Here is a 26,344-nt window from a genome sequence, read left to right as displayed (position 1 = left end):
GTGTAACACATGCATCTCTAGTTAAGTGGTCATTTTCCAAATCAAGGCCGTTTTTCTTCTGGACTTCACATAGAAAGGGATAATCACTGTATGGGCGGTTATGTTTAATAACAGCATATGCTGAGTTGAATAATTTCTTATACCTTTCAACTTCATTTATTTCAACTTTTGCAAAGGCTTAATCAAGTGGTCCAGTTTTAGACTTTTTATTTTTGCGTTCAAAACTGGCCATTCAAGACACATGCTTAGAGGAAAGTTGATGTGCTGTTAGGGTGTCTTTTCTAGATAAGTTTGCAACACTTTTGCCTACAAACAATGCGGAAGTCGTGTCCGCGAGGCTAGGGAACAAACGACATACATAACAAAACGCCATGTCCAAATCATCGTCCATACGAAGCCAGCTAAAATCCTTTAGCCAGGTCTCTTTAAAAGTTCTGACGCGCTTAGAATCGTATTCCCGATCCCTTTCCGATTTAGATTTTCGTTTTTTGCTCTCGCTATCGTCTCCTGGGTTTTTCTTAGGCTCATTTTTGCCTGATACCGAAGATCTAACAACGAATTTGTCCATAATTTCTGCAAATTGTTTACGTTTCCGGTTTCTAATTGTCGAGTTCACGTATGCAAAGTCACGCGAGATCGAGGCTGAAAGCCAATCAGAACGCGGAAAGCGGTGCTAAATTTAGACGCCAGAGTAGGGTATTTCCAAAACTGCAGCAATCGAGGGGCCTTTGGCGGGATTAAAAACGCTTGTTCCATACATTATTTATTTATATCGCCTCCATAAGCTTGAAACAATAGCGTTACTTAATTATTTCTCATTCTTTTTCATTTCATACCTGAAAATTTTTGCTTGTCCACGGACAAATGGAATGAAAAAATGCACTTGTCCGCTTAAAAAGTCCCAAGTCGGACATAGGAATTCCACACCCCTGACTCATCCAGACCATCTAATTGGATCCACTCGTCTAAACCATCTAGAGAAACTAGACATTTTTCATAGGGGCAGTTGTGGGAGACATGCGCTTTTCTGAAAAACATCTCTAGTTTATGATTTGATTTTTACCAAACTCGCACACAACTTGTATCACCATAAGATCTTGGTTCCTTTCTTGAACTGGCCAGATTCCTTTATGGGTTCCAGAGTTATGGCCCCTGAAAGGGCCAGAATTAGCTATTTTGACCTTGTCTGCACAATAGCAGCTTCATTTATGATTTTATTTTAACCAAACTTGCACACAACCTGTATCACCATAAGATCTCGGTTCCTTTCTTGAACTGGCCAGATTCCTTTATGGGTTCCAGAGTGATGGCCCCTGAAAGGGCCAGAATTAGCTATTTTGACCTTGTCTGCACAATAGCAGCTTCATTTATGATTTGAATTTAATCAAACTTGCACAAAACTTGTGTCACCATAAGATCTTGGTTATTTTCTTGAACTGGCCAGATCCCTTTATGGTTTCCAGAGTTATGGCCCCTGAAAGGGCCAAAATTAGCTATTTTGACCTTGTCTGCACAATAGCAGCTTCATTTATGATTTGATTTTAACCAAACTTGCACACAACTTGTATCACCACAAGATCTTGGTTCCTTTCTTGAACTTGCCAGATTCCATCATGGGTTCCAGAGTTATGGCCCCTTAAAGGTCCAAAATCTGCTATTTTGGCTTTTGCAGCCATATAGAGACTTCATTTATGGTTTTATTTGATACAAACTTCCAAAATATCTTCAACAACAATAAATCTTGGATTCCATGACAAATCAGATCCAGTCGTAGGTTCCAGAGTTATTATATATCTGATTACCTCCCCTGATTGTAATCAAAATGGATTTATATCAGTAAGTACTTATAGGACTTATTTGAAATTTCATTATTGTCATTAGTTGGACTGAGCCAATCAGGGTAGATAACTATGGACTGATTTTATGTCAAATTACCTCCCTTAATTTCAAATTAAAATGGGTATATCTCCATAACTAATGAAGATAGTGATCTGAAATTTCATTTATGTCAACAGATTTATTTGGCAGATCCTTCTTTTGTTCACTTACAATAATTTTTTTGTGATCACCCTTCGTCCATCGTCAGTCCGTCCGTCCGTCAACAATTTCTTGTCTGCACGATAGTGGTTTCATTTATGATCTTATTTTAACCAAACTTGCACACAACTTTTATCACCATAAGATCTCGGTTCCTTTTTTGAACTGGCCAGATCCCATTATGGGTTCCAGAGTTATGGCCCCTGAAGGGCCAAAATTAGCTATTTTGACCTTGTCTGCACAATAGCAGCTTCATATATGATTTGATTTTAACCAAACTTGCACACAACTTGTATTATCATAAGATCTTGGTTCCTTTCTTGAACCAGCCAGATCCCTTAATGGGTTCCAGAGTTATGGCCCCTGAAAGGGCTAAAATTACCTATTTTGACCTTGTCTGCACAATAGCAGCTTCATTTATGATTTGAATTTAATCAAACTTGCACAAAACTTGTGTCACCATAAGATCTCAGTTCCTTTCTTGAACCAGCCAGATCCCTTAATGGGTTCCAGAGTTATGGCCCCTGAAAGGGCCAGAATTAGCTATTTTGACCTTGTCTGCACAATAGCAGCTTCATTTATGATTTGATTTTAACCAAACTTGCACACAACTTGTATCACCACAAGATCTTGATTCCTTTCTTGAACTGGCCAGATTCCATTATGGGTTCCAGAGTTATGGCCCTTGATAGGGCCAGAACTAGGTATTTTGACCTTGTCTGCACAATAGCAGCTTCATTTATGATTTGATTTTAACCAAACTTGCACACAACTTGTATCACCATAAGATCTCGATTCCTTTTTATACGCCCTAAGAGACGTTTTATGTTATCGCCGTGGTGTCCGTCTGTCTGTCTGTTGGTTAGCAATTTCCCTTCTGCTCTGTAACTCTTGAACCCCTTGAAGGATTTCAAAGAAACCTGACACAAATGTTCACCTCATCGAAACAGTGTGCAGAGCGCATGTTTCAGATGGCTCACTTCAAGGTCAAGGTCACACTTAGGGGTCAAAGGGCATATGACTTTGTTTTGTGTGTATATTGCTCTGCATTTGCGTTGTATTGCAGTGCTCTTGTTTTTATTTGGCAGATCCTTCTTTTGTTCACTTACAATAATTTTTTGTTTTAATTACTTCCCTTTTATGTTACTATAAACAGCTTATTTAGTAACTTTTTTATTATTGGCCGTAGGGAAAATCCGAGACCACTTTCCTGTGGTACAACATGGATGGTACCTCCAATTTATAGGTGTATTTTGACATATCTGTACCTTTAAGAAAATGTCAACTATATTTTCTCATGATTCTTTTGATTGATCTTGATTATGATTTTTTGACCTTCTTGTCCTTAAGTGCAATGATGACAGGTGAGGGATATAGGGCCATTATGACCCTCTTGTAATAAAAATGGATTTATCTCGGTAAATATTTAAAGAACTCATTTGAAATTTCATTATTGTCTTTAGCTGGACTGAGGCAATCAGGGTAGATAGCTATAGACTGATCTTATGTCAAATTACCTCCCTTTGTTTCAAATTAAGATGGGTGTATCTCATTTGTGCAATCAGATGGACTCAGACAATCAGGGTAGATAACTTTTGACTGAATTTATGACAAATTACCTCCCTTTGTTTTATGTAAATGAATATATCTCGGCAGCATCTGATGAGATTGGTTTTAAATGTTATTTAAGTCTTCCAGGGTAAGGAATAGTCATGTTAGTACAAAAATGCAGCATTTGAGCCTAGGACCCTCAAACTTGGTATGGAAATTGGCCCTGACTAGGTCAAAGGGACTGTTACAAGAAAATGTTTATCCTGATGATATTTAAGGTGTATGCCTATGTGCTCTATGTCAAAACTTGATCATATCATTTTGAGCAGTGGTACTCAGGTGAGCGATACAGGGCCATCATGGCCCTCTTGTTGACCTTTTTGTCTTAAAGTGCAATGATAACAGGTGAGCGATATAGGGCCATTATGACCCTCTTGTTTAATTTTTTTTTCAAACCTTCCATGAATACTAGTATTTATCAACATGCAAAGTTGTACAGTTCCCCCACCCCACTCCTCCACCCAGTCATGCTTACCACCTTGATCATGCATCCCCCCTCCCCCATAATCAGTATTTATAATCAACATGTGAAGTTTTATACCCTCCCCTCCTGGTCGCCCCTCGCTTCCCCCCCCCCCCCCTCCCCCCAAAAAAAGACAAAAATTCTGTTAAATTGATTTTGACTAATGAAATTATTTGCTTCTTGGTAACATCTTAACTTTTTGCCGGATATATTTTTTTGCCATTCCTCACCACAAACCCTTTCGGCGGGGGATACCAATTCATCGAATTTGCTTGTTCCAAATTTAACATAGACTTATATAGGGAAAAAAATAAAAATCTTCTTACCTGAATGTTCAAGGCCTAGGCCTTTGATATTTGGTATGTAGCATTGCCTAGTGGATCTCTAACAAGAGTGTTTAAATTATGGCCCTTGGGTGAAAAGAGGCCCCACCCTGGGGTCACTTGTCATATGAAGTATATAGGAATATTAAAACTTCAAAAATTATCAGATCACATTTCCTTGACTATTTAATTATATATAATTACCTGATGATCCCAAGCAATTATGGGTCACTTGACTATGATCTTGACCTACTGACCTACTTTCTTGTTTTTATCCCCCGACGAAAGTCGGAGGGATATAGTTTTGGCGTTGTCCTTCTGTCCGTCTTTCCGTCCGTCCGGAGCCGTATCTAGGAAATGGTTGGGAGAATATTTATTTAAAACTTCATATACGTGTTCACCACTATGAGTTCTTGCGGCCCGTCAAGTTTCAGTCAGATTGCCCAAGTAACACCAGAGTTATGGCCCTTAGAAGTTTCTAGTGTTAACTATATAGGGTGCTATAAATATGGCAATTTCTGCATCATAACTTTGATATATTTGACCTTGAACTATGAAACTTTAACAGAATTTAGAGCACTATAATGTGGTTGTGCACACACAATTTCGTATGGATTTCTTTTGTAACTGCAGAGTTACTGCCCTTTAATTGTCTAAAAAATCCACATATTTGTACATAACAAACTTGCCATTTGGCAGAATTTCATTAAATTTCTTTCATTCTTTTCTGTGAACATTTATTATAAACATGTGAAGTTGCGCACCCACACCTGGTCGCCCACTTGCCCTGGTCACCCGGGGTGACCCTGGGGTCAAAATTGACCCCGCCCCAGGGGTCATTTGATTTTACATAGGAAAACCTTTAAAAATCTTCTTCTCAAAAACCAGAAGCCCTAGAGCTTAGATATTTGACTTGTAGCATTGCCTAGTGGACCTCTACTAAAGTTGTTCAAATCATGACCTCGGGGTCAAAATTGACCCCGCCCCATGGGTCACTTGATTTTACATAGGAAAATCTTCAAAATTTTTCTAAAAATAAACCAGAAGGCCTAGAGCTTAGATATTTCACATGTAGCATTGCCTAGTGGACCTCTACAAAATTTGTTCAAATCCTGACCCCCGGGGTCAAAATTGACCCCGCTTCAGGGGTCGCTTGATTTTACATAGGAAAATCTTCAAAAATTTTCTAAAAATAAACCAGAAGGCCTAGATCTTAGGTATTTGACATGTAGCATTGCCTAATAGACTGCTACAAAAAAATTTCAAATCATGACCCCCAGGGTCAAAATGACCCCGCCCCATGGGGTTACTTCATTGTACATAGAAAAATCTTCAAAATTTTCTAAAAATAAACCAGAAGGCCTAGAGCTTAGATATTTCACATGTAGCATTGCCTAGTGGACCTCTACAAAATTTGTTCAAATCATGACCCCTGGGGTCAAAATTGACCCCGCCCCAGGGGTCACTTGATTTTACTTAGGAAAATCATTAAAAATTTTCTTAAAATAAACCAGAAGGCCTAGAGCTTAGATATTTCACATGTAGCATTGCCTAGTGGACCTCTACAAAATGTGTTCAAATCATGACCCCTGGGTCAAAATTGACCCCGCTCCAGGGGTCACTTGATTTTACATAGGAAAATCTTCAAAAAATTTCTAAAAATAAACTAGAAGGCCTAGATCTTAGATATTTGATATGTAGCATTGCCTAGTAGACTTCTACAAAATTTGTTCAAATCATGACCCCCGGGGTCAAATTGACCCCGCCCCATGGAGTTACTTGATTGTACATAGAAAAATCTAAAAATAAACCAGAAGGCCTAGAGCATAGATATTTGACATGTAGCATTGCCTAGTGGACCTCTACAAAATTGGTTCAAATCTTGACCCCCCAGAGTCAAATTGACCCAGCCCCAGGGGTTACTTGATTGTACATAGGGAAATCTTCATAAATTTGCTAAAAATAAACCAGAAGGCCTAGATCTTAGATATTTGATATGTAACATTTCCTAGTAGACTTCTACAAACTTTGTTCAAACTATGACCCCCGGGGTAAAATTGGCCCCGCCCCAGGGGTTACTTGATTGTACATCGGAAAATCTTCCAAAAAATTTCTAAAAATCATCAGTTTGACATTAGAAACATGTAGCTCATATTACTCTGGTGAGCGATCCAGGGTCATCATGACCCTCTTGTTTTTCATTTTTAATTTTCCATCAATATTTATAATCAACATGTGAAATTTTGTTTCCTCTCCTGTTCCCCCGCACCCGTGGGCCACACCCTTAAAAAATAAATATATATATATATATCGAGGGCTTGGTGCAAAACTATTGTAAGTGTAATATAAATAAAGAACAAGATACAATAGTTTTGCGCCAAGCCCTCGATATATATTTCCATTCCTTTTTTTTTTCTTTTTTTTTTTAAATGTTCAAACCTTAAACATGTTAAGTTGTGAGTGCACAAGCCTTGCCCTCAGTCATGTTCAAGATATCTTACCAGTGTTCTCATAAGGACATCTGTCTTTTTAAGTTCAAATGTACATGTTAAACAACAACACCTGGTGCCAAACCACTCAAAGACAATATTTCGTTCCAGTTAAACTTCAAGCTCATATTTCAATTAACTGCATTTAATTTTAAAAGCTAAGCTTATTACAGTAAGCATATCCCATTCAAAATAAATTCTTTAGTCAGGATCAAAGTATCATACATTTATTATGTACTCTTTATGACCAGTTATGGGAGAAATCAACAAAATATAGAATGTGGTTTAATGGTCATGAAATGACCTTGTTTATTTTTACGGAGAAAAACATATAACATGTTTATTGTATGAAAAAACAGGTTTCTGACTGAAATTTTTTACCAAGGAAAATAAATTTATAAAAGTAAATAAAGTAAATAAAATAAATAAAATGTGGAGGTTTCTTTAGAAATGGCCAATGGCCAAAATGGAAGCTTGGGATACCTCTCTCTAACTGAATTTGATTAAGTGTGGAGATGGGGTAGGTGGTGGGTAAAATCAGAAATTCCTTTGTGTTTAATGCAACCCACGCTCAAGAGAACTGGATCAAACCGGTTCTAGAAAGGTATAAATTCCGTGACGCCGTTCCTCCCACTGCCCGTCATAAATTGCGCTGATGCTAGTAAGCATAGCTTGTATTTATGACCAGTTATGGGAGAAATCAACAAAATATAGAATGTGGTTTAATGGTCATGAAATGACCTTGTTTATTTTTACGGAGAAAAACATATAACATGTTTATTGTATGAAAAAACAGGTTTCTGAAATTTTTTACCAAGGAAAATAAATTTATAAAAGTAAATAAAGTAAATAAAATAAATAAAATGTGGAGGTTTCTTTAGAAATGGCCAAAAAGATAGGAACTGAAAGAGACTATCTTCCCCCACATTTTCTAGGGAATTCCAGAAAAAGGGAGAAAGTGAGAGAGGCACCCATTGAGACAAATATGTGTAAAATATACATTAAATAAGTATTTAAATACCATTGCGTAACAAACGCTTTACATATTTCTTAAAAGAAAACGATATCAAAGACCCTAGTATATAATATCTTTAACAATCAGCTATGACATAACAATTTGACTAGTGAGTAGGGTTTTACAGCGAATCAACACGAAATGGTCATATATCACTGAGATAATGTGACTAAGTACACAAGGTAAAATATATATGCATGTATAATATATACTAAAGGCAATATAAGTCTGTTATAAAACGGTAATTATATGTAACAAAGTGACTAGCAAATAAAGCACATTAAACCGATAACTTATTGCACGTAAACCTGGTTTTCCTATTAAACAGATGGATAATAATACTTCTGAACTAAACTTACTAAATAATCGTCTGCCATGGAGAAGATATTACCTTTAAAGAAAGTTACTTGTAAGCAATATACATGTAAACGTTTGTCTTCGTGGCTTATCTAATTACCAGCCCAAGCAAGTAAATGATAAGTTATTGTATCTAATAAAAGTCATGAATATACAGACACATGCATGCAATTATATGCAATGTGGATGATCAAAAAAGAAACAACAAAAAAAAAACAAAAACAAATATATATACAAAACATACCAAGAAAATCAAATGGTTCATGTATGACCTCATCGCCCAGAGGTCTGCAAGTGTATGTATAAATTCAGCTATAGCCCAAGCAAGAGCTGATACGTTTCTCTTCTAGACAATAGACAAAAATCCTTTATTAAACTTGATATTCAGTTGATATTACAACGTAACTTATTTCAGGAAGTCTGCATAGTTACCATTTTAATTACGATAGTAATTTAGTATCAATGCTTGTAGTCAGACTGTAAAAATATCAAGCATTTGCAATGTCTTGTACATATGAAATAAAATGAATTTTAAAAGAAACATAGTATTTGCATTAAAGATGCTAATGAAATGTTAGCATTATCTATAAAGTTACTAACAGAAGTAATGTTGACAACTTGTGACTAGCAGATGATAAGAGATTAACAATGTCTGACGACAAAATGTAACTTCATTGTGCTAGTTGATAATAAAGAATTTCAGACCCAACATTTTGTTGTATAATAATGACAAGGTGACTACCAGCCCAAGCAAGTAGGTAAGAAATTATCTAAAAAACTGCAAACAAAGGGACAAATCACACTTTACTAGCCCAAGCAAGTAAAGTGTACCTCTAAGTCCTTTAAATGTAAATTGCAAAAAGAAGTATAAAAACAAAGATGACGATTCTATACAATCCTAAAATATACATAAATATATACACGTTACTGGCAAATCTGGTTGTTAAAATACCTGGTACTCCTATGGCTCAAGCCAGCAGTGATAAATTGTGTCTTGTGTGTATGTGTGTTTTCTACCTGTGTTATTAAATAAAATTATTGTAAGTATGCACCAGCCATAAGCCCAAGCATGTGGCTGTTAAAGAAATGTTTATTGTAAAATTTGGCTATGTCTTAGAGAGGTACAAATTTCGTGGTAAATGATCATGATCGCTCAACATGGCCGAAAATGTCGAATCATTGACGTAATAAGTCTAGTCAACTAAAAATCTGTATTTCTAATGTACTTTTGAAAAGCGTTACTATTCCATCTTCCTAGCAATCTAATTTTGGCATCTGAGAACCCCCTCTGTGCACAATCAGTCGCCTTACCTATCCTAAAGCTGTGGGACTTGTATCTCTTGCTATCGAGCCCAACAAACTTCAGAGTAGAAGTTAGTTGTTTGTCAAACATTTTTCGTGGAACTGGCGAGCCTGAAGGTAGTGTGAAAAGAGGGCCAGCAGATTCCCCTCGAATTGAGAGGTAGTCATTAAGTGCATGGACAGGAGATACTTGTGTGTAACCGTGCGAAAAAGTAAGTGTATGTGGTTTCCCATTATTGTGTTTGAAAAAGCGGTAAGTAACAGTGACCGATACTGGTTTTGAAGCTTCATGATTTAATTCAACATCTGTTGTTTGCAAAATAAATGACCTTGTTGCAGGTTTGCAGCTGGTAATCTCACTGCACCGAGAAAATGCATTAAATGCAAATAGAAACATGGCGGAATAAAGTTTTTCCTGATAGTGAGATTGACATACATGTTTTAATGCAGAAACTAACTTATCTAATAGTTTCACTGTGATGGGCAAACGTAAGTCATATGACGAGGACAGACGTTGAGCACCTTTTAACAGACTTGATATGAGAAAATGAGTAGTAGGGTCAGGTGCATTTGAAAGTTTGTGGACATAGCTTATACCAGACAGGTATGTGGTTATGGATTTGGAAGACATACCCTTTTTTCATGAAGAAATGCCACAAATAAGGCTATCACTGATGATGAAATAGGCAAAGATATTGAACCGTTACAGTAAGCTTGGCTAAAGTCATGAAACAATTTCCATGCTCTTCTGTATGTCTCTAGCGTTGATGGAGCTAGTGAAGCATTTAATAAAGTTTCAATCCCTTGCAAAATATCTCCGGTTGAAGATGTGGGCTTACTATAGTTGGATTTGGTTTGCAGAACGGCGCTAGCTCCCTGAATCGCTGTATCTGAAAACGAGAAAGAGCGTCTGCTATACTATTGTCTTTTCCTTTGACATGGCGAGCTAAAAATACTATATTTTGTGTAAGACAGTGTAGGACTAGCTTTCTGATAAGGTACATTATACAATGAACTTTTGATGTCTGTTTATTGATAACAGACACCAGAGCTTCATTATCTGTGTGAAAAACTACCGTGTGATTTCTCCATAAATGACCCCATGTGAATACTGCCAAAACAATTGGGTATAGTTCTAAGAATGCGATGTTTGCTTTTTGCCAAGAGTGTGGGAAAGACCCGTAAAACCAGTTACTCTTATAAATCGCCCCCATAGCCTTTTGACCCTGATGCATCTGTATGTAGACAAATGTTATCGCTAGAAAGCCGCTGTTCGTTGATGAAAAAAGATGTCCCATTAAAATTTGCAAGGAAGTCTAGCCACATGGACATGTCGTGCTTGGCTGGGGATCTTAGTTTTACCTTGTAATGAAGCTTTTTAATGCCAATCGACAGGTTTATCAGGCGTCTTAGGAAAGCCCTTCCTGGTCTGATGACCGAACAAGCAAAATTCAAGAAGCCTATCAGGGATAGGAGAGTACGGAGTTGACATGTTTGTTTTGAACCAAGCTCGCGTAATAGCAAAACAGCTTTAGCTAGCTTGTCTTGTGGTAGTCTTGCTTCCATATGTATAGAATCTAGTGTTATACCCATAAAAGACATGACCGGTGAAGGAGGGAAAGTTTTTTGTTCATTTAGCGGCACTCCTAGTATTGTGCACATGCGACAGAAAGAATCAAGTGCTGACTTAGCCTCGCAGAAAGTTGGCGACAGGAACAAAAAGTCATCAAGGATTTTGACTATATGACGTATGCCAAATTTGTTTTGCGCTATCCATTTTAATGCTGTACTGAAAGTCTCAAAAATCTGACAACTTGAGGCAGCTCCCATAGGGAGACATTTATCATAGTAATATTTGTTTTCCCATTGAAACCCAGTAAACTATAATCGGACGGACGTATTGGAATAATTCTGAAAGCAGAGCATATGTCTGTTTTTGCCATAAAGGCATTTCTACCTATCATTTTAATTTTTGTAATGGCGTCATCGACATTTGCATAGGAGACCTCTGTAAAGTCAGCGGGAATTTGATCATTCACCGAGGTTCCAGTATTGCGGGGATATGATAGATGATGAATCATTCTATATTCCCCTGGTTCTTTTTTCGGAACAACACCTATCGGCGAAACTTTAAGTTCTTGAAAGGGCTTCTCCAAAAATGGACCGTTTACGCGATTTGCTTTGATTTCTTTCATGATTTTTGCATCCACAATGTTATGATGTTCATTAGCAGATTTTAAGTTTGGACTGTCTGTACCGTCTCTATTACCTGAAAATTAAGCTCGAAACCTAACTTGAAACCTTGTACAAGATACTGTGTAACTTTTGTGTCATAACCATGTAAAAGGGTTTCCAGCTTGCGCCATTTAACCGGAGTGGGTAACGTAACTTTATCTATTGGCTTTGTTTGGGGGGTTTGACCTGTTGGGTTGTGACTGACCCGCGTTATTTGAATTTTTGGGGGCACCGTCGGATGTTCGCTTCCAGCATTTATAGTGTGGGTGATTGCCGGAGCATGTTTTACATTTGTGTTGGTAGATGCATCCTGTGCATCTATCTCCACGATTGAATTTGTTGCAGGTTTTTCTAGATTGGCCCGTTTGTGGGCCATTTGGCCGAAAGGGCTGCTTCTGACTTAGAGCTTTGATGTATAGCTCATGGTGAATTGAGTCCCAAGAAAATGGGTGACTCTGACGGAGCTGTCTGAACTGCACATCATAATAATGCCAGTTACCCCTAGCTTTGGCAATTGCCCGCACAGTGTTACTGTATTGGGCTAGTTGTTCAGCAGTGTCCGGATGCTTTTGCCTGTATACAGATGAAAAGACTGCAAAAATATCAGTCCATTGCTCAATTGTTATGAATTTTCTTGAGTTTGACTGTGAAAAGGAAGAAATGCCCGTTGGCGTGATTGTTAAGCTGAACGATTCCTGAGACTTACTAAAAGAAGTTGAAAAATCTACAAATTCGTCAGCCCAGATCTTTTCTTTTATTTTCAGATTAACTGCTGCATGGAGTGGAATTGATGGGAGGATTGTAAAGAAGCTGAAGTGAGACAACCAGAATTACCAGTAAATACACTTTGTGTCCGGTCATCCAGTGATTCCGCCTGTTGTTGTTGTTGTTGTAACTGTTGCGTGGGAACTGTTTCTGGGGCCTGTACCTGTTGTGGACGTGCTTGTCCACTTTGACCCAAAACTTGTTGTATCTTATTCTCGACTATAGCCTCAAGTTTATCTGTTAACGTGTCAACGATATGTTGAGTTTGTATTGAAACACTTGAAACACTTTCTGTGACAGGAACTGGTATTGGTACATTGGGTGTTGTAACTGTTGTTCTCCTAGAGTTTCTATATCTAGTGTTTTCACTGAGAGCAATAATGGCTTCATCATTTGTGGCTGATGTGGTAGTGGCTGTGTGGGAGACTGCCCTTTTTCTCTTGGCCCCTTCATTGCTGCTAGCAACACTTCTCTTTCTAGAAGGCATGCTGAAACAATGACACATACAGCATTAGCAAAAGTTATAAGAATATATAAAGTTATGTCCCAAGCCAATCTACTTGACAACGAAAATTTTAAATTCCTTCGCTAAAATTTTCCAGCATGGGTTTCCAATTATATTAACATTACCCATTTAGACCTAATTAAATATTTATATCTTAGAAGGAAAAGCACAAACCACATCCAAATGTTTACTGACAATGTCTTAAATTCATAAATAATGGCTGTGCTGGAATTAATACATAACAGAAAATGGAATATTATATAAGTTATCCCGGATTATGCGCAATTATATAAAATATATTATTAAGAGAACCACTGGAAGTGATAAAATCTGTGTACAAATATTCATCAGTCGCATGTTAGCGATCGTAACAATATATCACAAATTCACAAATTGTGCCTGTGGTAAAGTCAAGATTCGAAAGACTCACAGAAAGTGATATATGTATAACTATTTGTAAATAATATAGTAGTAATTTTTAAAAATTATATCACCAATTCAAAAAGTGTGCCTGTGGTAAAGTCAAAAGACTCACAGAAAGTGATACAACGTATGCGTACCTAATCACAAATCACATGTGATTGTGGTAAACATATCAACAATTCATTAAATGAGCCTGTGGTAAAGTCAAATGACTCACAGAATGTGATATAACGTATAGTACATAATCACAAATCACATGTAAGTGATTGTGGGGAAACAAGTATGCCTGTGGTAAAGTCAAAAGACTCACAGAAAGTGATATAATATATGTTGTAAATAATTCCACAATACACGTAAGTGACTGTGGTAAACATATTATGACATTTACGGAGTGTGCCTGTGATCAAGTCAGAAGACTCACAGTAAGTGATATGTGCATAGATAGTTGCACATCGCCTGTAAGTGACTGTAGTATACATGCTACAAAAATTTCACAATTTGTCCTTGCGGTCAAGTTATATATTCACAAAAAGCGATATAATGTGTGCGTAAATAATCGCGAATCACGTGTAAGTGACTGTGGAAAACATATCACAAAGTCATAGTGTGCCTGTGGTAAAATCCAATGACTCCCAAGAGATACATGTATAGTCACCAATTGTGTAAAGCATCACAAATTCACAAGTGTGCCTGTGCTAAAGCCAGTGACTCACCAAAAGCAACACATTATTAAAAACTTTATAACATTGATAAATGTAGATAAGTGATTTTTTGAAGTAATTGCTTTTGCGCATGTGTGACATATTCACAAGGACACACAAAAGTGAAAAATTATCAATCAAGAATGGAACACAATGTAGCCATATATATCTTTATCAAGTTTTGCAGATAAAATCCCATCATTCGAAAAGGGGTACTGTCATAACATATTAGTTACATGTAAATCACAAATTAAGATAGCATGTATATGTTTAAGACTTTGTGTCAAAATTTGATTCAAAGGAGCCACATGAAGTACTAGTCCACATGACCAGTCATCTGGTAGAGTGGTTATGTCTGGTTTAATTATAGCCTTACATGTTGTTAAAATCTTGTAAAAATTTTGAATTTCACTTATTAAATTTTATATAAGTATTATATATTTATTTATTCCCATACAACATTTATTTATCTAAATAATCAGGCATTTATTTATTGCTCATTTATCTTGTAAAATATATAGATATTTCTGTTTTAATGTTCTTTCATTTGACTTCTTATACCTATACTTTTTCTAACAAATCATCGGGTCATGTGTAAATAAATACTCCCCTGAAAATTTTTTATGTGGCCTGTCTGACCGCCGTCATAATAGCATGCCGCAACGACCTGTAGAAGCGTCTCTGTCCAAATGGGCCAGGTGGATTCCGTCCTTAGCAAAGATTTGTGTTTGGGCTCGGAATATTCGCCTGTGGTTCCAATAACGGATGTGTTTGTGACCTTCCAGTAGGGTTTTAAGTATTTGATTTGCTTGGACCCGTTTCGACTCGTACTGTTCATCTGTTGTATTTTTCGGCTTCAGACGTGTGAATAATTCGCATATTACAACATGTCCAACGTTATAATCTTTCAGCAACATTAAACCTATTTCCTCCAATGTACTGGCTACTTCAAGTGGCTGTATTCCCGAGTCAATGTCATTTTCCCTAGCTGTAGCACAACAACACGAGGCTTGTGTGTGTTTAGAAAGCTGTCGAACTTGTGTTTGAAATAGTTAGTACAGGTTCGAAGACGTTATAGTTTTCACAAGCCAAGAGTCCACCAAGTCCCCTGTGGATCACCGAACATTCCTTCAGGTCGTAGTTGGCAGGCAGTATCTGACGGCGAAAGCTATCATCAAGCCTACGAATAAAAACTGTGTCCTAAAATTGCAACAGTGATTCTCGAGTTTTCCATTTTTGCACAATGAAAATCCAATTTGCAACGTTCTTTGTTTAGAATCCAAAGTTCTTTGTTTCTATCGTAAAAATTGTAAATAAGTCCAAACCTGGTTATCTGTGTAAAATTCCCAGTAGTTCTTGTATTTTCATTCGTTATGGGAACGATATGTGTAAAATTCTAAAACGAAAACTGTTTAAAATGCGGTAAAATTGTAGTAAAAGCTGTATAAAATCAGAAATTCCTTTGTGTTTAATGCAACCCACGCTCAAGAGAACTGGATCAAACCGGTTCTAGAAAGGTATAAATTCCGTGACGCCGTTCCTCCCACTGCCCGTCATAAATTGCGCTGATGCTAGTAAGCATAGCTTGTATTTAATTAAACATTTGTTTTCTGTTAAATTGATTTTGACTAATGAAATTATTTGCTTCTTTTTAACATCCTTAACTTTTTGCCGGATATATTTTTTTGCCATTCCTCACCACAAACCCTTTCGGCGGGGGATACCAATTCATCGAATTTGCTTGTTTAAAATACATCCTTGAAATTTGGATGACATGTACAGTTTTGCACACTGATCTTAAAACTTTCAGTGACCGTGAATGTGATTTACTGACCTACTTTCTAATATTTTAGCATCAGTTTGCAAGTATAAACATGTGGCTAATATTACTCATATGAACAATTCAGGGTCTTCATGACCCTCTTGTTTAATGTAAGCTGGTATCTCAGTAACCACTTGTGGGAATGGATTGAAACTTCACACAATTATTTACTGGGATAAACTGACTTAAATTGCACATGTTCTATAACTCTATTTTGCTTTTTTATGCCCCAAGCATCTACTGATGCGTGAGGCATATAGTGATCGTACTGTCCGTCCTTCCATTCGTCCGTCCATTAGTCCGTCCGTACGAGGTTAACCAAATGGGACCGTTTCGTCTAGCATCAATACCCCTTACTAGAATGACTTGATACTAATGCAAATGTAACCTGTGACCATTCCTCATCTTCAAACATCACCTGACCTCAGTTTGACCTTGACCTTGACCTCGTTTTGGACTTAGGTTGCTTTGTATGGGCCATCTCTTGGTTAACCAAATGGGACCGTTTCATCTAGCATCAATACCCCTTACTAGAATGACTTGATACTAATGCATATGTAACCTGTGGCCATTTTACATCTTCAAACATCACCTGACCTCAGTTTGACCTTGACCTTGTTTTGGACTTAGGTTGCTTTGTATTGGCCATCTCTTGGTTAACCAAATGGGACCGTTTCGTCTAGCATCAATACCCCTTACTAGAATGACTTGATACTAATGCAGATTTAACCTGTGACCATTTCTCATCTTCAAACATCACCTGACCTCAGTTTGACCTTGACCTCCTTTTGGACTTAGGTTGCTTTGTATCGACAAGGATGCCACTGGGGGCATCAAGCGTTTATTGAACGCAGCTTCTTGTTTACAAAATTACCCAGTAAACATTTGACGTCGGTTAGACGTCGGACCCCGACGTCAGATTAACGTTGGATTTTGGTTGGATTTGCAAACCGTTTAGACGTCGGATCCCGACGTTGACTAGACGTCGCAATCTGACCATTTTCCAACAAAAATCTAACCACTTTCCAACCAAAATCTGACCAAATTTTCAACATAATTTGCAATCAAACAAGTAATCAACACATGTATTTTATCATTTTTATTTCACATGATAGCAACAGAAGTCTAATATCATAAATCCAAAAAGGTAATCCAGTAATTGAAACTTTCAAGTTCAGTCATCTCTGCATGATTCTTCAACTCCGCTAAAATTCCCTTCTGAAATGTATAAAATTTGACAGTTTCATCATTTCATAAAAATCGAAAACTTATACAAGTATGCTAGTGTTATTACTAAAGAACTTAATTGCTATGTGCAAACCAAACATGTTATATTTTAAATTCTAAAAGAAATCTCTATAACCTCGAAAAATGTAATGAAGTTTATGTTTAACACAATTGCTTTTTAAAGTATTAAACATAATGCATCAATCTTTGAAAGAATACGTAACATTAAAAAGAATAACTATTAAAATAAGTACAGCTTTCAAAAATCTGCTACTCACGTTGTGGATCCCTTTGTGTAAAGTATTTATAAACTTGCTTTATCTTATCCCACAAATATCAAATTACCAGAAGACTTGTGTAAACCGATGCAGGCTTATCTTGCGAATGCATGACTAATGAACATGTGTAGAAGAAGATCCTTAGGTGAATTTAGATTAATTAATACATGTGTATAGAATGCAATTTTTCCTGAACAGTTTTAAATTGGTAAAAAAAACCCCGTTCCCGAAAATAGACAATTTCGTACGATTTTGTAACATAATTAATGATAACGTTTGATTTGCGAATAAACTATTATTTATAAGCGCATTGTCAGGCATAACTATCTTTAAACTATACTAGCAAAATTACACCAGTTAATTTTATAACTGAAAACATTTAAACAGACTTAATATCCAACCTAATTCTAACGTCTCCTAGACGTCTAAGTCTATTAGACTTCGTGGTTATGACGTTGGTTAGACGTTGTATTCAGGTCGCCGTGGAAAATGTGAAAAAAGGAGTATATTGTATATAAAATTGCAGTGGAAAAGGTGTTCTTAAATGTTCCTAAAATGCGACAGAATGCGGGAAATGAAGCACTGAATTTGAAAATTTTCCAGGGTGCATGCCCCAGATCCTCCTACCTTGTCGGCTAATTTTCTGTTTCAGCCTGTTAAAAAAAAAAGCGGCTAACAAAAAAAAAAAAACGAATTATTAAGTGTATAAAGACAGGCGGGGCGCAGGGTGACATGTTTGTCATAGTATAGGGTCGGTCGGACCCCCTCTGAGAAAACTAGCTGGATCCACGCTTGCCAAGTAGGTGATCCCTATTACAACCAACCGTCAGTGTCCCTTTGACTTTCGCTCCTGTCCCCTATTGACTTCTTGCTTATACGACTATGCAGTGGGGGAGACATGAGCTTTTCTACAAAAGTATCTTCTAGTTTCTTAATTATACGCCCGAAGGGACGTTTTATATTATGGTCCCGGTGTCCGTCCGTTAGCAATTTCATGTCTCTATAACTCTTGAACCCCTTGAAGGATTTCAAAGAAACTTGACACAAATGTTCACCACACCGAGACAACATGCAGAGTGCATGTTTTGGTTGTCTCATTTCAAAGTCAAGGTCACACTTAGGGGTCAAAGGTCATATGAGTGTGTTTCGTGTCCGCTCTGTAACTCTTGAACTGCTTGAAGGATTTCAAAAAAACTTGGCACAAATGTTCACCACACTGAGATGACATGCAGAGCGCTTGTTTCGGATGACTAGCTTTAAGGTCAAGGTCACAGGGGTGAAAGGTCATATATGACTTTGCTGTGTCCGCTCTGTAACTCTTGAACTGCTTGAGGATTTCAAAGAAACTTGGCACAAATGTTCACCACACTGAGGCAACGTGCAGAGCGCATGTTTTGGATGACTCGCTTCAAGGTCAAGGTCATATATGACTGCTTTGTGTATATTGCTATACATTGCAGTGCTCTTGTTTTTATTTGGCAGATCCCTTTTTAGCTCACCTGTCACGAAGTGACAAGGTGAGCTATTGTGACTGCTTGCTGTTCGTCGTGCATCCTGTGTCAACAATTTCTAAAAAAATCTTCTTCTTGAAAACCACTGGGCAGAATTACACCAAACTTCACAAGAATGATCCTTGGGTGGCCCCTTTTCAAAATTTTTCAAAGAATTGAATTCCATCCAGAACTCTGGTTGCCATGGCAACCGAAAGGAAAAACTTTAAAAATCTGCTTGTCCAAAACCACATGGCCTAGGGCTTTGATATTTGGTATTTAGCATCATCTATTGGTCCTCTACCAAGATTTTTCAAATTATACCCCTAGGATCAAATATGGCCCCACCCCGGGGGTCCCAAGTTTTACATAGACTTATAAAGTTTAAAAATCTTGTCTGAAACCACAACAGTTAGACCTTTGATATTTGGTTTGTAGCATTGTCTTATGGTCCTCAACCAAAATTGTTCAAATTGTACCCCTTGGGTGAAAAGAGGCCCTGCCCTGGGGGTCCCAAGTTTTATATAGACTTAAATAAGAAAAAGCTTTAAAAATCTTCTTGTCTGAAACCATACGACCTAGGCTTTTGATATTTGTTATGATGCATTGTCTAGTAGTCCTCTACCAAAATTGTTCAAATTATGCCCCTGGGGTTAAAAGAGGCCCCGCCCTGGGATCACTTAGTTATTATGTGAGTTATATAGGAAAAATACTTAAAAAATCATCTGATCCTATTTCCAAGACTGTTTAATTATAATTACCTGATGACCCCAAGTAATATGATGTCACTTGACTGTGACCTTGACCTACTGACCTACTTTCTTGTTTTTTAAGATACAGCCTTGAAATTTTGATGACATACACAGTTTTGCACAAATCGTAAAACTGAATTCCATTGACCATGAATGTGACCTACTGACTTTCTTAGTATTTTATCATCAGTTTGACATTTGAAACATGTAGCTCATATTACTCAGGTGAGCGATCCAGGGTCATCATGACCCTCTTGTTGTTCTCTTACAATAAATTTTTTTTGTATTACTTCCCTTTTTAGCTCATCTGATTTTTTGAAAAAAAATGATGAGTTATTGTCATCACTTGAGCGGTTGTCGGCGTCGGCGTCGGCGTTGCCTGGTTAAGTTTTATGTTTAGGTCAGCTTTTCTCCTAAACTATCAAAGCTATTGCTTTGAAACTTGGAATACTTGTTCACCATCATAAGCAGACCCTGTACATCAAGAAACATAACTTTATCTTGCTTTTTGCAAGATTTATTGCCCCTTTTGGACTTAGAAAATCAGTTTTCTTGGTTAAGTTTTATGTTTAGGTCAGCTTTTATCCTAAACTATCAAAGCTATTGCTTTAAAACTTGCAACACTTGTTCACCATCATAAGTTGACCCTGTACAGCAAGAAACATAACTCCGTCCTGCTTTTTGCAAGATTTATGGCCCCTTTTGGACTTAGAAAATATCAGATTTCTTGGTTAAGTTTTATGTTTAGGTCAACTTTTTCTCTTAAACTATCAAAGCTATTGCTTTGAAACTTGCAACACTTGTTCATCATCATAAGCTGACCCTGTACAGCAAGCAACATAACTCCATCCTGCTTTTTGCAATAATTATTGCCCCTTTTGGACTTAGAAAATCATTTTCTTGGTTGAGTATTATGTTTAAGTCAACTTTTCTCATAAACTATCAAAGCTATTGCTTTAAAACTTGCAACAGTTTTTCACCATCATAAGTGGACACTGTACATCAAGAAACATAACTCTATCCTGCTTTTTGCAAGGATGATGGCCCTTTTTAGACTTAGAAAATCATGGGTAGGACAATATTTCTATTACAAAAAAAAAAATCAGATGAGCGTCAGCACTCGCAAGGCGGTGCTCTTGTTGTTACTATAAATAGCTTATTTTGAAACTTTTTTATTATTGGCAGTAGGGAAAAACTGAGACCACTTTTCTGTGGTACAACATGGATGGTACATCCAATTTTTAGATGTATTTTGACATAACTTTACCTGGTAAAAAATATTTTGTGGACTTAGAATTTTTGTTTTTTTTTGGAATTTCTTCTTTTTGTTATTCCTGTCCTTTGGGCTTCAACAGTCAAGTTCTTTAAATTTTGCTCCCATCCTCTGATGTAACCCTTCGGGCATATATTGCCCCGCTTGGCGGCGCTCTTGTTACATATATCAGATGAAACATTTATCACAAATTTTATGCATTATTTTGTCCAAAAAACCCACAGCGGAATGAAAATCATAATTTGACACAACATTTAAGATGCTGAATTCCATCTGATGCAGGAGAGATCAGCAAAATCAGACAGTAAAAAAATCATTTTCTTGCAATTGTTGATGCATATTTAATAGTTTTAGCCTGTTGCAGTCTAGATTCATGCATATTAACTTTGAACAAAACATGTTAAGTGTTTTTTTGCTATTCTTTTTGAGAATGAGGCTGGAATCACACAAAAATGGCTTAACAAGAATAATATGCTGTATCACTTAATACACCTAAAATGTAGACAAAATCCACCTTTTTAAATGATTATTAGTCCCCTACTGGTTGAAAACCAGTTTCGGGGACTATAGGAATGCGCTTTTCTGTCCGTCCGTCCGCAATTTCGTGTCCGGTCCATAACTCAGTCATCCATGAAGGGATTTTAATATTACTTGGCGCAATTGTTCCCCATGATGAGACGACCTGTCATGCGCAAAACCCCGACCCCTAGCTCAAAGGTCAAGATCACAATTGGAGGTCAAACGTCAACAGGGCTTTTTTCCTGTCCGGTCCATAACTCTCCCATCCTTGAAGGGATTTTAGTATTACTTGGCACAAATGTTTCCCATGATGAGATCACGTGTCTTGCGCAAATCCCGGACCCCTAGCTTAAAGGTCAAGGTCACAATTGGAGGTCAAAGGTCAACAGGGCTCTTTTCCTGTCTGGTCCATAACTCTCCCATCCTTGAAGGGATTTTAATATTACTTGGCACAAATGTACCTCATAATAAGACGATGTGTCATGCATAATTTTCAGACCCCTAGCTTAAAGGTCAAGGTCACACTTAGCAGTCAAATGTTAACATAGCATGAACAGGGTCTGTTTTGTGTCCGGTCCATAACTCTGACATTCATTAAGGGATTTTAATATCACTTGGCACAAGTGTTCCCCATGATGAAATGACGTGTCCTGCGCAAATCCCGGACCTCTAGCTCAAAGGTCAAGGTCACAATTGGGGGTCAAAGGTCAACAGAGTTTTTTTCCTGTCCCGTCCATAACTCTGCCATCCATGAAGGGATTTTAATATTACTTGGCACAAATGTTCCCCATGATGAGACAACATGTCATGCTCAAAGGTCAGACCCTTAGCTCAAAGGTCAAGGTCACAATTGGAGGTCAAAGGTCAATAAGGTTTTTTTCCTGTCCGATCCAGAACTCTGTCATCCATCAAGGCATTACAATATTACTTGGCATAAATGTTCCCCATGATGAGACGACATGTCATGCGCAACACCCAGTACCCTAGCTTAAAGGTCAAGGTCACACTTTGAGATCAAAGGTCAAGAGGATTTTTTTCCTGTCCGTTTTATAACTTTGTCATGCAAAACAGGATTTAGATATCAGTTGGCACAAATATTCCCCTGGATGAGACAACATGTCATGTGCAAAACCCAGGCCCAAGGTCTAATGTCAAGGTCACACTTAGAGACCAAAGGTCAGACACAAGAATGACTTTGTCTGGAGCATTTCTTCTTCATGCATGGAGGGATTGTGATGTAACTTGGCACAAATGTTCGCCAACATAAGACGGATTGTCATGCGCAAGAACCAGGTCCCTAGGTCTAAGGTCAAGGTCATATTTAGAGGTCAAAGGTCAAATTCAAGAATGACTTTGTACAGAGCATTTCTTCTTCATGCATGGAGGGATTTTGATGTAACTTGGACCAAATGTTCACCACCATGAGGCACCCTTGTTTTTAGAATTACATCCCTTTGTTTTACTATAAATAGATTTTATTGTAACTTTTTTATTACTGGCGGTAGAGAAAAATCGAGACCACTTTTCTGTGGTACAACATGCATGTTACATCCAATTTTTAGGTGTATTTTGACCTATCTCTACCTGGTAAAGAGTTTCTTGTGGACTTATATTATATAGATTTTTTTTTTTTTTTTGGATTAATTTCCCTTTGTTGTTACTATAAATAACTTCTATGATAACTTTTTTATAATCAGCCAAAACAATTCAATATGAAAACAACTGTGGTTTTTTATATATGCACATTTTAATCCAAGTGTGTTGTTATAACATATTGTATATATAGTACAATATTGTTTATACATCATTGACAGATATCAGTTCATTATGTTAAGGTATAGGTCCATGTTTCGGAGAAAAAAGTTCGAACGTCATCAAATCATAGAAAGAAAGCATTGTTTTACATGAAAATTTAACAGCGTATAAAACATTTGTATTATTCTACAAAATCATTGTCAGTTTACTCATATATGTATTGAATTCCGGAAAGGGACTGCATGAAGGGGCCAAACTTCTGGACAGTTCAGCGCCTTTAAAAACTCACCATTTTTTAAAAGCTGTTACATGTCTTCGTTTTGATGCATTTGCAACATCATGCGAATGTTTAAACTTTACATTACTAGGTAAAACATCATTTTTGACAATTCCCTCTTGCAAAAATGCAGTTGAAAATCCAAGGAATTCTTTGAAAATTTGTTGGAAATCATTGCAGTAAAGTTCAAGGAATTTCTAAGAATTCTTTGCAAAAGTTTGGAAAGGTTTGATGGAAAAACATTGGAAAACATTGCTGGTATTGGCACAAAATTCCAATGAATTCTTATGAATTCCAATGAAATTTGTGATGAAAATCCAAATAATTTCAAAGAATTGCAATCTAGAAAAAGATAGGAAATCTTTGGAATTTCAATAAGGCCCGGCAATGAGGAAAAGATTGCAATTCATTGAAATTTTTACTATTGTACCTAAACAGATACAATATTAACTATGGAAAACTTTAGAATACCTTGAAATTCTAAAGAAATTCCAAGAAATCAAAAGAAAAAAAGAAATAATATCATTACAAAATTATTTTAATATAATAATAATAATTTTAATTATTAATAATATTGTGACAGATCTGGGCTTCACAAAACACAAAAAGCATAAAATTCAAAAGGGAATAACACATCTGTCAGCAGCTTTTACATCTATGGTTAAGAATAATACAAAATTCACTTAGCTTAAACTTAAAAATTAAACTAAAAGATATATTAAATATAAAAATTATTTGGTGGAAAGTTATGAATACAACAAAATCATTTTTGGAGTATTGTAGGCTCAATATAAGGTGGCATCAGAATGTCTCTTTGCTTTTCCAAAACCATCACCTGGGTCAGGAACTTCATTCCAGCCATTTCTGAAAATGATATAACATATAATATAGAAACAAACTATATTATTAATTGTGATTAAAATATAATTTTAGACAATACAATATTACCTAGTATAATAGTATGTGAAATGAAAACTCTAAAGCCAGTTTTAATTTGTAGTTACCATTTAAACATTCTACATGTATCAAAACCATTTAATTATTTATTGGACACTGAAATGAAAATATTGAGAGCACCGCCTGAGGGTATTATACTATCCCTCATCTGTGTAAGTGCTTGACCATACAATATGCAAGTTTTTTTTAATCAGACAAGATTAAAAAGAAATCTTAGAACTTAGTACTGACAAAAAATTAATGTCATAAAATGTTGGTGTAATGATCAACCTGTCAGTGTGACGTTAACCCCAACAAAATAAATAAATTATCAGCCTTTTATAGTAATTTGTATAGTATTAATTGTTTGCAAATTTTAACTTACAATTTAGTTGAAATATTCTGTAATTTATGTTTGATGGAATTTCTGTCTGTGATCTCACATCATCCTGTACATAGCATAGTCACTGAAGCCATCTGATTTCTCTGACTACATCAATTCATACATATGTGTTGAAGGCATACTTCTAATAACCAGATATGCACACTCTTTCATCTGAAAATGTTTATAGACTCTGTTGTAAGTCAGAGGTTCAAAGTGATTTATCTATCATTTTAGTACTTATTACAAGAAATAAAGAATTGAAAAATGCAATAATTAAGTATTAAATAAACTGTTGCTTCAGAAGCATAATCAAGGGCGTAGGAGCTGGGGCGGCAGGGGCGGCACCCGCCGCCTCAATATTTCGAAGAGCGGGGAAATGCCGAACTCGTATATTTTTGAAAAGGCTAGAAAATATAATTGAAAATAAATACAGCGGTCTTCCATTTGTCATGAAGTGCATCGGCGACTGATATGTACACAGAATTTTGTCATATCGCTGACACCTTGCTAGATCACCTTGGTGACAGGTATTGTACAAAACCGATAATCCGCAACGACCAAGGTCGCTGTATTTTTACGCCCCGCAGACTCAGATTATAGGCAATACATGAATTAATGAAAGTTAATCGTATTTAATTGCTTACTACCAAACTTGCAATTAATGTTGTGTCTCAAATTCTGCCGACAAAGGAAAGTATCTTGAGAAAAACACAATCGCAAATCGGGATCTTTAGATGTCTTTACATAAAATATATTAAATTAAATATTTTTGATACTTAAACATATTGTTTGAAAATCAAAGGCACCAATCATAATGATTAAATTCAACGCATAAAATGTAGAAAAATCCTCATAGATTTTACAGATCTTGTTAAATTAACAAGTATTACAGTTTCTATGTAAAAATATAAAAAGCTAATCACTCTCGCAATTTTGCATTTCCAAATCAATCATTTGGTAAAAAGAACCCTGAAGTCCGTTCATTTCAACCCTCAATGGTTCAAAGAAAACAATGAATTGCGTTTTACCTTTATAATGCCATTTAATGACTAAAATGCTATAAGGATTAGATTACCTCTTTAAGTCAGGGTCTTGTGCTCGATCCCCTACTTAGACATTACTGGTTTTACCCTGGCAAGACATTGTCCGTATCTAACATCGTACCGCCATTACAGTGTTTAAACATAGTAAACTGTAATTAGGGGTGAAAACTCGAAAAAAACGAGTATGTTCAACAAATACTGAGCAGTCCAAGAAGTTGCCAGATTGCACCATTTACTCAAGCTGTATGCAAAATTTTCTCGGGGCCACCCCCGGACCCCGTTCATAGGAGGGGGACACCCCCTCCCAAACCCACCCCTCCGCCGCCCCAATGATAAAATCGTCCCTACGCCCCTGATAATT

The 26,344-nt window shown here is 36.7% G+C and overlaps 1 protein-coding gene and 2 long non-coding RNA genes across 4 annotated transcripts in view; 1 reads left to right on the top strand and 2 right to left on the bottom strand.

Moving 5' to 3' along the window:
* The window catches only part of LOC123554797 (uncharacterized), an 83,022-nt gene that overhangs the window by 22,095 nt on the left and 34,583 nt on the right, over nt 1-26,344 (top strand). The window lies entirely within an intron of this gene.
* Nucleotides 7,640-15,814, bottom strand: LOC123544723 (uncharacterized). 2 transcript variants are annotated; one of them, XM_053547722.1, is made up of 3 exons: nt 15,552-15,814; nt 12,667-13,085; nt 7,640-10,487 (listed from the first exon to the last, which is right to left on the bottom strand). In XM_053547722.1, the coding sequence occupies exons 2-3, from the start codon at nt 13,082-13,084 to the stop codon at nt 10,210-10,212; spliced, it is 696 nt and encodes a 231-aa protein (XP_053403697.1). In that variant the 5' UTR covers nt 13,085; nt 15,552-15,814; the 3' UTR covers nt 7,640-10,209. The 2 variants fall into 2 exon arrangements, with proteins under 2 accessions (XP_053403697.1, XP_053403696.1); XM_053547721.1 differs by lacking the exon at nt 15,552-15,814 and having other exon boundaries at nt 12,667-14,203.
* Nucleotides 17,135-19,537, bottom strand: LOC128558449 (uncharacterized). The gene is made up of 2 exons (XR_008371623.1): nt 17,554-19,537; nt 17,135-17,266 (listed from the first exon to the last, which is right to left on the bottom strand). It is a non-coding gene; the product is annotated as an uncharacterized LOC128558449 (long non-coding RNA).

Source organism: Mercenaria mercenaria, chromosome 7, assembly GCF_021730395.1.
Source record: "Mercenaria mercenaria strain notata chromosome 7, MADL_Memer_1, whole genome shotgun sequence".
NCBI lineage: Eukaryota > Metazoa > Mollusca > Bivalvia > Venerida > Veneridae > Mercenaria > Mercenaria mercenaria.
The sequence above is the reverse complement of the archived record's forward strand: the minus strand, read 5'-3'. Positions and strand labels throughout refer to the sequence as shown.

Coding starts and splice junctions, on each gene's coding strand:
- LOC123544723 (XM_053547721.1), bottom strand. CDS start 13,102: ATGTGTCATTGTTTCAGCATGCCTTCTAGAAAGAGAAGTGTTGCTAGC. Junction 10,488..12,666: donor GACACAAAGTGTATTTACTG/GTAATTCTGGTT, acceptor TCTCGTTTTCAG/ATACAGCGATTCAGGGAGCT.